Source organism: Notothenia coriiceps, unplaced genomic scaffold (genome assembly GCF_000735185.1).
Source record: "Notothenia coriiceps isolate Sejong01 unplaced genomic scaffold, NC01 NC01_scaffold00031494, whole genome shotgun sequence".
Taxonomy (NCBI): domain Eukaryota; kingdom Metazoa; phylum Chordata; class Actinopteri; order Perciformes; family Nototheniidae; genus Notothenia; species Notothenia coriiceps.
In genome coordinates this window covers 515087-529061 of record NW_011364195.1, presented here as the reverse complement: position 1 = coordinate 529061, position 13975 = coordinate 515087, and the positions used below count along the sequence as shown (strand labels likewise).

General features: G+C 39.8%; 2 protein-coding genes across 11 annotated transcripts in view; both read right to left on the bottom strand.

Moving 5' to 3' along the window:
* LOC104960036 (troponin T, cardiac muscle isoforms-like) overlaps positions 1 to 9591 on the bottom strand; it is a 13450-nt gene extending 3859 nt beyond the window's left edge. For 2 of the 5 annotated variants that reach the window (XM_010787984.1, XM_010787980.1), the window contains exons 1-14: positions 8533 to 8619; positions 5634 to 5684; positions 5509 to 5516; positions 5386 to 5409; positions 4361 to 4402; positions 3687 to 3701; positions 2836 to 2850; positions 2632 to 2646; positions 2167 to 2187; positions 2059 to 2080; positions 1892 to 1955; positions 1446 to 1562; positions 1290 to 1367; positions 585 to 698 (exon numbers count right to left, since the gene is read on the bottom strand). In XM_010787984.1, coding sequence (XP_010786286.1) covers positions 585 to 698; positions 1290 to 1367; positions 1446 to 1562; positions 1892 to 1955; positions 2059 to 2080; positions 2167 to 2187; positions 2632 to 2646; positions 2836 to 2850; positions 3687 to 3701; positions 4361 to 4402; positions 5386 to 5409; positions 5509 to 5516; positions 5634 to 5668 — 570 coding nt within the window. In that variant the 5' untranslated portion in view covers positions 5669 to 5684; positions 8533 to 8619. Of the gene's footprint in view, positions 1 to 584; positions 699 to 1289; positions 1368 to 1445; positions 1563 to 1891; positions 1956 to 2058; positions 2081 to 2166; positions 2188 to 2631; positions 2647 to 2835; positions 2851 to 3686; positions 3702 to 4360; positions 4403 to 5385; positions 5410 to 5508; positions 5517 to 5633; positions 5685 to 8532; positions 8620 to 9529 lie in introns of those variants that run through there. The other 3 variants (XM_010787983.1, XM_010787981.1, XM_010787982.1) reach the window with 3 other exon arrangements.
* A 778-nt stretch (positions 9592 to 10369) lies between these two features.
* The window catches only part of cald1a (caldesmon 1a), a 54360-nt gene continuing 50754 nt past the window's right edge, over positions 10370 to 13975 (bottom strand). For all 6 annotated transcript variants that reach the window (XR_799946.1, XM_010787972.1, XM_010787974.1 and 3 more), the window contains one exon: positions 10370 to 12025. Coding sequence is in view for 5 of the 6 variants with exons in the window: in XM_010787972.1 (XP_010786274.1) it covers positions 12012 to 12025 (14 nt within the window). In the remaining variant the exon portion in view is untranslated. The remainder of the gene's footprint in view (positions 12026 to 13975) is intronic.

Genomic DNA, 13975 nt, shown 5'->3' with positions numbered 1-13975 from the left:
AGAGGAGATAATCTGTGTGAATTATTTTTAAATTGTGGGTAAGGGTAGATAGCTCCCATTGTTCTGTGACCTGTCAATCATAAAACCTGGGGTCATATTTCATCATTTTTATCTGAAGTTGTACCCATGGATGTATAAAGAATAGTTCTACCGCAAAGTTATTCTCCGTGGGGACTTCCGGCAACAGTCTTGATTCTGATTGGCCAGAAGACTCGAAAAAACATCAACAAAGATGTTTTATTGAGTGGATGATCACTACATGACAGAAGTTTTCAAAACCGTTTATGGTCTCCGGTACTTCCAGTCCAAAGCTTACTGCATGCACAGCGTTAGAAAATCGGGCCTTCAAAATAAAAGTTTGACTTTTTTCCCAAAAAAAAAAGAATATTCCAAATTGTTTTTTTCAATTTTTTTTTCTTCACTCACACATCCGCAACCCACTTGAAACGGGTCCGCGACCCAAACCCACCAGTTGAGAACCACTGATCTAGGTAACAGTCTTTGTCATTTATTCTAGCAATGGTTGTCTACATGTCATCTCTTTTGAGAAACAGCTTCCTGTGTATTTGTACGTGATGACTGACCCTCTGTTGGACACCAGCATACTGGTGAGTCATGTTGGTCAGAGCCTTCTTCTTCTTGGCGTCTCCATCATGCTTCTTACGCGCGTCTTCCAGTTCCTTCCTCTCCTTTTCCTCCTGTTGGACAGACATAAATAAAACAAACAAAAACAATGTATTTAATGTACAAGTTGAATAGACAGAGTATCAGACAGGGATACAGCCGATAGCTCTTAATCTTTCATCCCTGGGCAGGTGAACAAAAGTAATAACATTAATACATATTAACTAGTACGTACTAAGACAGAACAGTTGTGGTTCTCTAAGTACATTTTCAGAGTTTAGTTTTTGTTGAACCACCTTTATAGCATCATAAAAAGTATACAAATCCGGAGAAGTTTTATTATTGAGTGAATTTCAATGTTGTATTGCTTTACTGGAAAAGGCATTATGATAACAGTGACAGTAAATGTAGTATCAAGCCAAAACAAGGAGCCATGGCGATCAGTAGTTTGGACGGCAGCTGATGAGCGGTTACCATAACTTTGGTCATTTGATTTATTTCTATTCTTTGAGCCCCCCAAAGCAAACACTTCAAGTTGATCAACATCTGTGATTTTGAGCTGAAGCTGCACACGGCTATTGTGTAACTCCTCATCAGTAAACTAGAGTAGACATACTGAAAGCACACACACACACACATATCAAAAGAGATTAGAGGGGACTCACAGCAATACGAATCTGCCTGTCCTTCTCCAGCTCGTCCCGGACCCTCTTCTGCTCAGCCCTCTCTGTGCGACGCTTCTCCTGCTCACACACACACAGTTATTGTTTGCCGGGTGCTGCATCACTCCAGTGATCGTCACGCTCTCCTGGGAGACTTACGATCCTGTTGACGAGAGCGAGGAGCTCGGCCTCGTCGTTCTTCCTCTGGATGAAGTGGGCCTCGATCAGAGACTGCAGCTCCGTCAGATCCTTCTCAAGACGCTTCCTGTGGATGTCCTACACACACACACACACACACACACACACACACACACACACACACACACACACACACACACACACACACACACACACACACACACACACACACACACACACACACACACAGCTTGTATTGCATACTACCGAGGACCTCGAGTGACTGCATTACAAATAAGGGTAAGTCCTATATCTCTTATAATCTAGAGGCAAAATGATTAGAGCCAAATATCTAGATTCTAGACAAAATCAAATGAGACCTATTTGTAGAAACATAGATAGTCTAATAACAATCAGACACGTCGCTACAAAGAAATAACAAATCAAAAAATGGAGTCATCATTTACATCAAAGTCGACTTTCTCTCCTCCCTCTGGGATCTTGGGCACAGTCAACACTGGAGCCACTAACCTAAAATAATATGTCAGGGTTAGAAACAGATATTTAGATGACAGGTTCATCCATCACTTGTTCATGTGTTTAGATTACAAATTCACAAAACAAATAGACTTACTTTGGTTTGGGTTTGGATTCATCTATTATAAAAAAAGGAGAATCACAGTTACCAAAAGGAAAACAAATGATGATGGTGTTTATTTAACAAGTATCTGAGCTACAGTACCTTCACCTGCAGCTGGAGCCTCTACAGGAAGGACAAAAGGACATGTTAGTGCATCGGCTGCAGAGGACTAACACATGTCGTTTGTTTGAAAACACTATTCCACTCAGGTTAGACCTCTACTTTTTATATTTTGATATGAAAAACTTCTTTAAGTCTAAAGAATATCTCTTTGCTTTGTCATTCTGGGTGGATTTGAGTGCTCTAGGGGGTTTCAAGGCATGAAAGCTTTGTTTACTTTTGCACAAAGGAGGCATTTCTTTGGAAAAGTACATTAAAAGAATAAGTATAAGCATGACGAATGGATTTATCCGTACCAGGAATTGAAAGAGATTGAAACCTTTCTCATGAATACCTCCGCACTAAGGTTGTCTTGCCCCGACTAAAGCTCTGTGCGCATGGTGGCTGCACACAGAGTGATGTTCAGTCACACTAACATGCAGCTCTAACAGAGGCAGGGGGCTGTACCTTCTTCTCCAGGCTCTTTGGGAGGAATACGTTGTTAGAATAAGGAAGCAAGAAAAAGAGAAAAAGTTTATTAGTACATGTTCATGACAAACAACGAATACGTTTATAACACAAGAGAAACTAAACACACTGAAGGTAAAGAATATAAGGTGTGCCATATGGTTTAAATATATATGTATTGGAGCTGCAGAGAGTGGGCTGTACCTTCTTCTGCAGGCTCTTTGGGAGGAACACGTTGTTAGAATAAAGAAACAAGAAAAAGAGAACAAGTTTATTAGTACATGTTCATGACAAACAACGAATACAAGAGGGACAAAACACACTGAAGGTAAAGATTATAAGGGTGTGCCATACAAGGCGTGTTTTAAATGTTTTATTGTGTTGCACTGCTGGAGGAGCCTGTGACCTAAGATTTTCATCGTCATGACTACACTGTATGACTGTACACCAGGGGGGTCAAACTCAAGGCCCGGGGGCCAAATCAGGCCCTTGGTGGATTTAATTTCGGCCCGCAGGATAATTTCTAATTACTATTAGATCTGGCCCGCCGGTATATTGCACGCACACCTTCACTCCATCCTGAGGGTCTCCTCAGCTCAGAGCCTGAGCCCAAACATTGATGAACTTGCACCCAAGATGAGATGCCAAGTATCTGAACTAGCATCACAGAGCAGCAACTGAGTTTACATGGATGTTTCCTTCTGCACTTTGTTTCTTGAGACAACAGGGCATGTTTGGTTTGTTCTTTGAGGGAAATCGTTTTTTTGAAGCTGTTTTTGGAAAAATGTGATCATAAGAAATGACTCTGCAGATAGAGCCATAAGAAATGAATGCAACTGATTATTTAATGTTTAATGTTGTTTTTATTGGCAATAATTTAAGCTTTGTTAGTTCCAGGTTTAATATGTGCAATAAGTTCATTTCAATATGTTCTGCAATAAACGTTGAACCAGTCCGGCCCACGACTAGTACCCATTTTAAAATGTTGGCCTACTGTCTATTTGAGTTTGACCCCCCTGCTGTACACTGTTGGAGCAGGAGAGAGTGTGCTTTACCTTCTTCTGCAGGCTCTTTGTGAAGGGAATCAGTTGCATGTATAATAAAAGCAAGAAAAAGAGAAACGTTTATTAGTAAATGTTCATGACAAAGATGTGACCATTGAAAGATGGATATGATATGGTACATTAGAACATAATGTCATTTCCTTCTGCCGTAGGAAGTTCTAAGGTGGTGTGAAGTAGTGAAAATATGATTAGATGTTTACAGTGCACATTATATAAGAGAACATTTCTGTCAATTATATAATTAGAAATATGAGAGGTCCACTACTTGGTTTAAGAAAAATAACAAGATGTTAAAACGTTTTAGAAAATCCCATTAAATGAAATGTGCTGAAATGGGTTTTGGGCTGGGTTTTACTTGCATGCAAACAGTACATTTGTCTAAGTGGATGTCAAATTCTTCACAAATGTATTCAGTGATTAGCAAAGACTGAAGACACAAAAGCTAATATTGAAACAGGGAAATGAATGGTTTAGGATTAAATGAGGTAGAAAAGGAGTCGGTAATGCATTGAGCAGATGAGCACAAGAGTCTGTGTTCAAATGAGAAAAGAGTATGCAATGCATGTCAGATTCATGATGGCACACGCACAGCTACACAAACAACTATTATTATACTATAAAAACAGACAGTATGGTGCATAGTCATATTTAAAGAGGACACTTACCTTCTACACCAGGTGCAGCTTCTTCTACTTCAACTTCCACAACTATACAACAACAAGTAATAAAGCCAAGTTATGCTATTCAACATGACACAAACACAACAATATGCCAGATGTGTGTACATTTAAATGAAAGATTTACTGACAGAAGCAAGTCATGCAAACCTTCTCTTGTTGTATTCATGACTGAGAGAACAAAGTATGGATTGATGGGTCGATGGTCAGACTCCGAGCTTTGTGATATCGTCTCTTGGGAAGAACTGAATCTATTGCTGGTGTCTGACTGAGCTAATCTGATCTGGGATCAGATGATGAGCCTGTGAGCTGTAACAGGAATCATCTAATCCACATTTTGGTTCAGCTTTCACATTTCCAATTATATTGATCTAACACTACACAGCGGTGGAACAGTTAAAGGGGTCCTTTCTCAAGTTTAAGTGGCAATTCAAAACTAATGAAAATCCTACTTTAGTAAAAGCCCACAAGTTGTGTCAGCTTAATGTCCAACGTGGAGTAAATACTCCTTCTGAAATGTAGAGAGCTAAAAGGTATGAAGTATTATATTCAAACACACAAACTAAAGGATAACATGTTTAAAGATGATGTACTTTCCAGCTTATGCTCAAACGTTTTTTACCAAGAAATATCACAATGCTTCTTTGACCAAATTCTGGCATACGTTAAATATCTTGAATGCAATCCTATAAACATATATACAATTACATCAGAGCGAGCCAAGACTTCACTTGGCAGCGACTTCAGAAAACTTTCCATGCAACTTTTGTCAGATCACAATTTGAAAGATTTATGAATGGAAATAACTCAGTTAATAAGTTGCTGTTTCACAGGAAGCTGACAGAACGGTGTTAACAAATGAAGTGTCAGGATCAAACAGAAAACACAGTATTCCAGTCGAAAACCAAACCACAGACTTCTACCACACATTACACAGCATGCACACAACATATTTGATCAGACAGCAGAGGGTAAACAAGGCACACACACATGAAGCCGTGCCGAAGCTTTACCTTCCTCCTGCTGGGCTTCTTCCTCTGAGCAGACATAATAAGGTCAGCTACGTCTAGCTACACAAGCTTGAAAGTGACATTCTGCTTTCAAGAACCACTGAATGCTCTCAAAGGCTTGCTTACCTTCCTCCCTGCAAAAGAAAAGAGATGCTGCTGTGAACTTCTCCAGCTATCGGCTGCTCAGATCTGTGTGTAGATTTGACTTAAACCACTAGAGACGCTACTTAAATGCAATGGATGTAACTTACACCATCTCCTCCACCACTTCTTCTTCTCCGGACATCTTCAACTCCAATGACCTGCATCAAGGAATCAAAGAATCACCTCTTTGGCAGACAGAAAAGATGAAGTCCTTGTTTTGAGATAATACGTTTTAGAAGTGACTCTCACACATACATAGGTGATTCAATCCTCTTGGCCCAAATACAATTAGTCTGGTTATGTTTATTTTTGAATGTTTAATGTTCTTCTTGCCATGTTTTGGATCTTCTTGATATATTCCCCTTGTCTTATCGACTGCGGTGTTTTTACAACCCCTGGGATTCCTTTCCCTCGGACAGATGGTTCCTATCTCTCTTCTTTTATTCTCCTTTCAGCACCTTTGTGCAAACAACTAAACCAAAGCCTCGGCTACATGTTGAAAGATTGGAGCAATTGTAGAATTGAAAATGATTCAACCATGGGCACTGAGAGCAGAGGCTTTGAACAGCTCCAGGCTAATCCTCAGCCATTTCCTGTTGGCCGCGCTCAATGCAGCCGGCTGGAGTGTGAGCAGCGCTGAAACCACCCAGACCGAGCGCCTCTGAAGCTGAACATTTCATACTGCCTCAGATGTGTTCACTCCTAAACAATGTTCCAGGTGCTCAAAAGGCTCTGGAGTGGTGCGCTGCGAGAAATGTCCATCATAACATTCACAATACGTCTGATATTCACGCACATTATCCTTTTTCTGATTCATGCTGTTTAAAAAAGGGGCCCTTTTAAGGTTTTCACTTTCCTGTTGTGTGTTGTATAGGTTTGTGTGCATGTAAATGGTCTGCAAAGGCTACAATCCCAAAGTTCCCCCAGAGAACTCCACACATACTTTGCCTGAAACGCCTCCATTGGACTCATTTGTTCACTTGTGTAACTTAATGACATCACTATATAACACTTCCGCTTCTATTGGCTACGATCCAACACATTGTACGTGCTAGGCTAAGGAGGGACATCTTTAAACGGTTGACCAATCCCAACAGGGCCGGCCAGCTAACCAATCAGAGCAGACTGGGCTCTGGTTTCAGACAGAGGGTGAAAAGAGGTGCTGCAGCACAGGCAGTATGAGAAGAATAAAGAGCTTTTTGAACATTAAAGAATGGAGAGGCACAACATACTAATATGAACTTGGAAATGCCCATAATATATCCTCTTTAAAACAGATTTTAACAACTTAAAGTGGACCTATCATGCTATATTTGAATAATATAGTGTAGGACCATACCTATATAAGGCATATTTATACTTTTTATTTTTCAAAATACCAAACAGATCATGCATTTTAGCCATTCCTCATTTCGCTCAATTTAACACTTTCTTTGCATGGGCTGATTCAGTGAGAACAGCACCATCTACAGGCCTGGCATATGTACTACAGCGTCTCCAGCGCTTTCGACCGGCAATGTCCGTGGCTGTCTCCTCCTGATTGGTGGAGTTGGCCCAATAGCCGTAGCGCCACTTCTGTGACGTCATAGAAGTGTTCAAATCTGGATCAGTCTGTATCAGATCCGTTGCAGCCCCTTTTTAAGAGATTTGGGTATGGAGGAAAATAGAGAGGGTTGTGTTTTCTGACACTTGGTGAGTTCCCTGGAACACCGGGGACACATGTTCATGTAGAAAAGACGTACAAAAGTGCATTTTGCATGATAGGTCCCCTTTAACTTTCAGCAATTTCATATAAAGATCAGATTACTTGATGAGTCGACCTCCAAACAGAATGTCTGTTTCAAGGTTACAGGGATGGATTCAACTGGCATCTTAAAAGTCCCCTATATATAAATATATCAGTTACATGTCAGCCTTGGACAACAACCCTACGATTGTTTCCACGTGTTTTGGAATAATGACATCATAAAAAATGCTGTCAGAAGGCTGAGGGAGATCTATTTTTAAGAATAAATATATGTGCGTTTGAACAGGTGTGGAGCTTCTCCTCCAGACATTTTGAGTTTGGCTCACCTCTCCACACTCGCAGTAAAACAATGTGCTTATTCAGACGGGCTATTTATGTAGCCGCGGTTAGGTCAGCCGCATGGGGAACATTTTTAACAATGCTTCTCAGGAGGGTGACTTGCTACTTAAACATATTAAGTATTGAGTTTAATTATTTGAAATGCATGTTGAATGGGTGCGATGTAGAAAGTTCCACACTCCCTCCTCCTGCCTGGCTACAATCCCATTCTTTCTTTCCAAGTCCTTTCAAAGGGCCAGCTGCACATTCAGCCTCTGTATGCCATATCTACACCTCTGCTGTATATGGATACCGCCCAAAGTCATGCTTCTGTTTAAAATCTGCCAACATATCCAACATCATGGTGCCTAGATTCCCTGTGTGGTTGTTCCTTGCGTCTTCACATTGAGCAGTTGACCTCACAAAAGGATCAGGAAAGAGACATTCGAAGAGGAGAAAGTGAAGAATACCATCTGGTTAAAGAAAGGCACTGACTGGAAACCCAGAAAGAATGCGCAGTGTATGAGGGTTGTCATGGCAGAGGTATTAAACGTGTATTTGCTTTAATGCGTGCGGTCAGTCCCCGTCTGGGTAGAAAAAGGAAAATACCACAGCGGCAGGAATGCTGCGGGTGCTGGTTTCAGCATTAGGCAGCATTAAGTCAAAGCCCAAAGCATGCTACCAACACAGCGTCTCAGGGGCAAGCTTAGCACCTTTAAATCAGCCTGCTCAGATTTGGAAGAAAAGCCATCATCAAATCTACATACAGTAGGGGCATTTTAAATCAGCATGCGTGACCTTGTTAAAATCATTCACTTTTTGTCAAATATATCAATTTGTTAAAAACTGCTTAGTGTTAACTGTAATTCAATAGCAATTCAAAACACATTTGAGTTGACTTTTTTGTTGTCAAGCACCCAGAGGTCATACACACGTCTTACCTCCCGATTATCCCTGAGGAAGAGATGAGATTAGCAGCAAATTCAGTTCTGGTACTTTGAAATCCAGACAAAGACAAGTTCAATCATCCTCCCACAACCATAAGCACACTTAATACAGCGCTGTCCATCATGTGACTACATATCTCCTCCGTGATTGGTTGGGATTGTCAGTTCTATTGTTGGAGGCAGTTGATGATTTACACCTGGATAGGAATGCTGCCTTTAAGGGCACCTTGTAAACTGTTACATTCGAGGACTGACATTGGAAATACAAACTCCACCTCAAGGTTTTGTTCAGTTGACGATAAAATAATCTCGAAAAATCATTGAGTAGTTGATTGCTGATTTTCTTTGTAATCAAACTGGCCGAGAGACGCTATGTGCTGCTGAGGTCGAAGTAGGCTATGTACAGTAGAAAGGGCCCGCAACACACTGATTGTTACATAATTCCTGACAGCACCTGAAGGCAGCAGAATAATAAAACATGTGTTTTTGTAACATTCATACTTTTCATTTTTTCTGTTATGTTTATATTCATGTGGAACCTACTTGCAGCAGGTCACCCTTGAAAAAGAGATCGATGATCTCAATGGGATTCACCTGCATAAATAAAGGTTTGAAATGAAATGAAATTCATATATTTTGTCTAACTTGCAGGGAAAAACCAGACTGTATAAGGAAATCTATATATTGTATTTGGCACCAACAAAGGCTGAAAATTAACTCAAATATTTTTGAAATTGTCTTAATAGTAAGTTATTTCATAAGAAAGTAAATACAAAAATGATGGTAATTTTTTTTTTTACACAAGTCTATATACTCCCATTGACATCCAGTTCACTTTCAACATACCACACATTAACACAGTTAGCTAGCTCAGAAAACCAAAGTATTCTACCACATAATGGGAAAAAAGACTCAAGTATGTTTTGTAATATTATTACAAAACATACTTGACTCTTTTTTCACATTTCCCACTCAGGGATCCCACACTTACCTCAATGCACTGCTCAATTCCCCACGTAAAATGCAGCCGAGAAGCGCCCTCCTCTTTGAGCTAACATTAGCAGTTAGCCATGTTTTCACGAACAACCGCTCCCCATTACATTTATATTATTTTACCAGAGGTTTGTTTTATAAAAAGTATCCCGCGGCTGGTGTGCAACACTTTGTGTAGTCGCATGACCGCAGTAGCAGTCTTTCAGAAACACTAACTTCTGCTAATTAGCGCTAACAACAACAGCACCTGTGGACAGCCAATCAGAATGCAGCAGGGTTACAGTAAATCAATGCCTACCATTTTTTTTTTTATCACTACATTTATTTAGGATGGCATAGCGTTGTTTTCAGGACCTGAAGGCACATGACACAGATAATTGTTGTGGCCCTGTCCAGGAAAGTGGAATAAAAACACACATTTCAAAACTATCCTATCAGCCAATGATATAGGGTAGTTTTGAAAATTGATGAGTTTCTGAGTATAGGCTACAGTACTGCACTACATTTTACAGTTTGTTAGAGCTGTGTACCTTTGCTTTCAATTCGAATCCCTGTATCTACAACTGTTGAATATTTGTAATAAACTGAGGGATGATATGTTTCTTTAAGGGTTGAGTAAATTCTCCTACTTTGAAAGCAAATTCAACTACTTTAAAATCCTCTTGGATCAAGTCGAGATGCACCATCACAAAGCAGTTTTTCTGAGCTCATGAGAAGTTAACAGCGAGAAACATATGATGATCTTGAGACATTGCTTTAGAACCACCTACCTATATGCTAAATATGAAGGAGTTAACAATAGCACAACCTTAAGTAAAATGATGGAAGGAAACTTAACCATGTGGAATACCTCAATGTCTTTATTGCTGTTTTTGAGTGAAGCGTACAATGTTTAAAACATTCATCCAGTTGGAAACTGCCCATTTGTATGAAATTGGGAGTGTTTAGAGAGGCTACAGATAGTGTGTTTTGCATAGGCTTCGCGCTACACAAACAAGTGTCTGGTTAAACATGGAAGAACTTTAAAAAACATAAAATGGACACAAAGGTTGTAAAAAACAAAAACAGTACGGCATTATGAAACCACTGTATTTAAAAAAACAACAACAACATAAATCTCACATTAAATCACGCTTGAAAATGTTTTGGTCAAGCTCCCCTGCTCTTTTCAGGAGCCATGGAATGTGATTGTCACACTTTTGAGCAGTAACATCAATTTAATGCCCCGGCAAATCGTTAATATTATCAAAGCTTGTGCCGCGCAAAAACTATAAAATGGAATGTGCTACTTAAGACCATGTAAGTGAAAGATAAGCAGGAGAAATCACAAGTCTTAATATTATACGGCGTTGCTTTGAGGCTATCATGTACTGTACCTCAGCTGTCATAAATGTGTCCATTGCAATCATATGCCAGAAGACATAGTGGTAAATATCCTTGCATTGTACTAGTTTCTTGCTATATGCTTAGGCACCCTGATTTTACTTCGTATGCCCTCAATGATCGCTGAGCATAAGAGTGTGCATAGAGGCAATAGAGAAGTTAGTAGAAGTTAAAGTAGATAAAAAAAAGTGGGTTGGAATGCCGATTTCCTACATTGTAAAACCTACAGCGAAGGCACCGTGTGCAGCTGCTTCTTAAAGAGGAATGTTTGAAGATTTTAAAGTGATCAAACAGGTACAAAAGCTACAAAAACAGCTAGAATTATAGAAAAGGACAAAACACATTAAAACATAAATAAAATGACATGAAGGATAATAAAAGTCATAATGGCCTTCTGAATATTCAACACTCCTATCGCCACCGAAATTAACTGCCTTGTTGGTGAATACAAAATAAGCAAAAAATACCTTTTGTTGCGAGTATAAAGATGTTATATAAGATACAGTATGATATTCAAAACATCACATGTGCTAACATATATTACTCAGACCATTGCTGCACTATTGGTAAGACATAATAAAAGTGAGATCAGCTAAAATCTACAAGTGCTTATATTTCTATCCTGAACTGGTGAACGTTGAATAAAATAGCAATGTGTGAAGCTTTTGCTTTAAATATAAATAAAATAGGAGATGGAAAATGAACTGTGGGAGGGAGAGAACGGATTTCAACCATCTCTTTGGAATGTGGAAACTACTCCGTCTCTATCAACCGTCGGCATGGAGAACAACACATAAATCTAGATTTAATTAGGTTTTTTTTCTTCCTGGCAGGATCGTATAGAGTAATTAGTAATAGTAATTACAAATGTCCAAATTTCACAGCATTTTGTTTCTTTTAGAAAGCAAAAATCATTGTGCAAAGGCACTACACGTGGCAACCGTACACAAATATGATGCTGTTTCGGTACAGTGCGTGGACAGCGTGTCTCCTGTCCCTCCGTTTTCTGGGGTGGTCATTTTTTGGTTCTTAAGAAAAAGTCAAAGGAAGAGTCTTGGATTGTCGTGGTCCCCAGCTTTAGTGGCTCCTTCATGACATTAGTGTCCCATACCTGGAGAAAGAAGAAAAAACCAGTCCATCAGCGGCTTCACTCTGAGTCTCAGACAGCTGTGGGTTAACAACTCTGACCTTTACGACACACAGGGTTAAACAGAGCAACAAACACCACGTGCAGCGCAGTGTCAAGGCCACTCCATGTTAAAACATTAACAGAATCAAACTCAAAAGGAAAAAACATCATATCTTTTCATTATCTATTTCCTAAATAATTATACTTTTATTTCCTTTTTCCCGGGTAGAAAATCTTAAAATAACTTTATTAACCAGGGAACAACACAGAGGGATATTTTGGGGGTGTTATCTTGACCGACTGTATTTGGCTGCCCCACTTTAGCATCACATAGACCCTCACAACTCACATTTAGAATGTTAAGGCTCTAAGAGATTAACAACATGGTGATAGACAAAAAATAAATCATTCGATTAGTCTGAAAACCTTGAAAAATGTACGCAAGTAAATCACTGCACTTTCGGAAAATCATCAGACTTCATGCCAACAACTCAGAAACTTAGCTGAGATGACATTATTTGTTTAAGTCCTGTAATACAACCGAGCATGTGGAGCGTGTGGCTGCTAACGCGCATGTGGTCTTGTGAGGTGTCAAATGTCTGTAAGGTCCCGCAGCCAACTACGAGCACTAAATACTAAATCTATACAAAGCCTCTGTCATCCTCTGAGTCAGAGTGTGATGGTGTGCTAATCTCCAACATACCAGCTATTAATGTGACGGACACGCTTGGCAGGAGCGCTGCAGCGAACACTCACACAGGAGAGGCCGGGGTGTGAGCAGTGGACTACACACTGAAGTGAATAAGCTGAGAGGTTTAAGTGGCGTCAAGATGGCTGTTGAGCATGTCTACAGTCAGAGGAGATATTGGTGTGTATCTATGTGTGTGATGTTGTGTCCTTAACAGCCAACACTCAGAAATGTAAAGAATCCCTCAAGGCCAAAGCCCCTCTTCTGTCTGTTGGGAGAACAAAAAGAGGAGGAGGCTGCACTCACGTCTGATTTCAAAATAGCAAGCAATGTTAAAGTGGCATCCTAGCACGCTGCGGAGCAAAAGGCCAAACGGCGATCTGAAAAAGACTGCAGGCGAGGCCATGGAAGGGTCGGTTATTGGTTTTGTGACACATGGTGTCGTATAAATCAAAGAAGCGGTGACAAGATGACACATTCAACAAGAAGGTCACACCTTCCTCGGGAAAAATGTACTGTTTTTGCTGAAGTGCTGTGTACGGGAGCACTAAGAGGAAAATGAGAGGAAAACAATCTGTGTATTAATGAGTTGAGAAGGTTTCTCAGGAACATCTTTCTAAATTACTCAGTAAAAATCATATGTGATGTGATACGAAATAAGTTTGCAGATATGTTTCTAATCAAGTGAGAACAAAGTAAACAGCTTTCAAGGTCTGATCTAAATTGTTTTCTCTACCAAGTTTTAAAAAGGTGACTAAACATTTTGGCAGGTTATTTTCCTGTAGTTGTCAGGATGGTTTTTGTTGTTGTAATGCTAATTTCAAACACAAGAGATGCAACACTACCCTGTGCTCTAAATGAGATTAAGAGAGTTCATGTTCTCCATTGAGACAAAATCATTTATAAAACAAACAGTGAAACAAAAAGCAAGATTTAACATATGTTACAATCATACATATTGTGTAAGATGACCATCAATTTAGATACACTATTGACCAAAATAATCTGATTAAACATAATACAGACTTTATCCTGTTAGGCGCTTTCACACCGCAGTACTTTTCCCACAAAGGTTCATCAGAACTCTTTAGTCCTCATGAACTAAGTACAGATCGCGTTCACACCGGAATAAGTCCCTGAGGGAAGATTAGGCAAATGAAGCCACTGACGTCACTTCTTCTTCTTCTTCTGCTTCTTCTTCTGCTTTGGGTTTACTGGCAGGCCGTAAACCACTTCACAGCGTA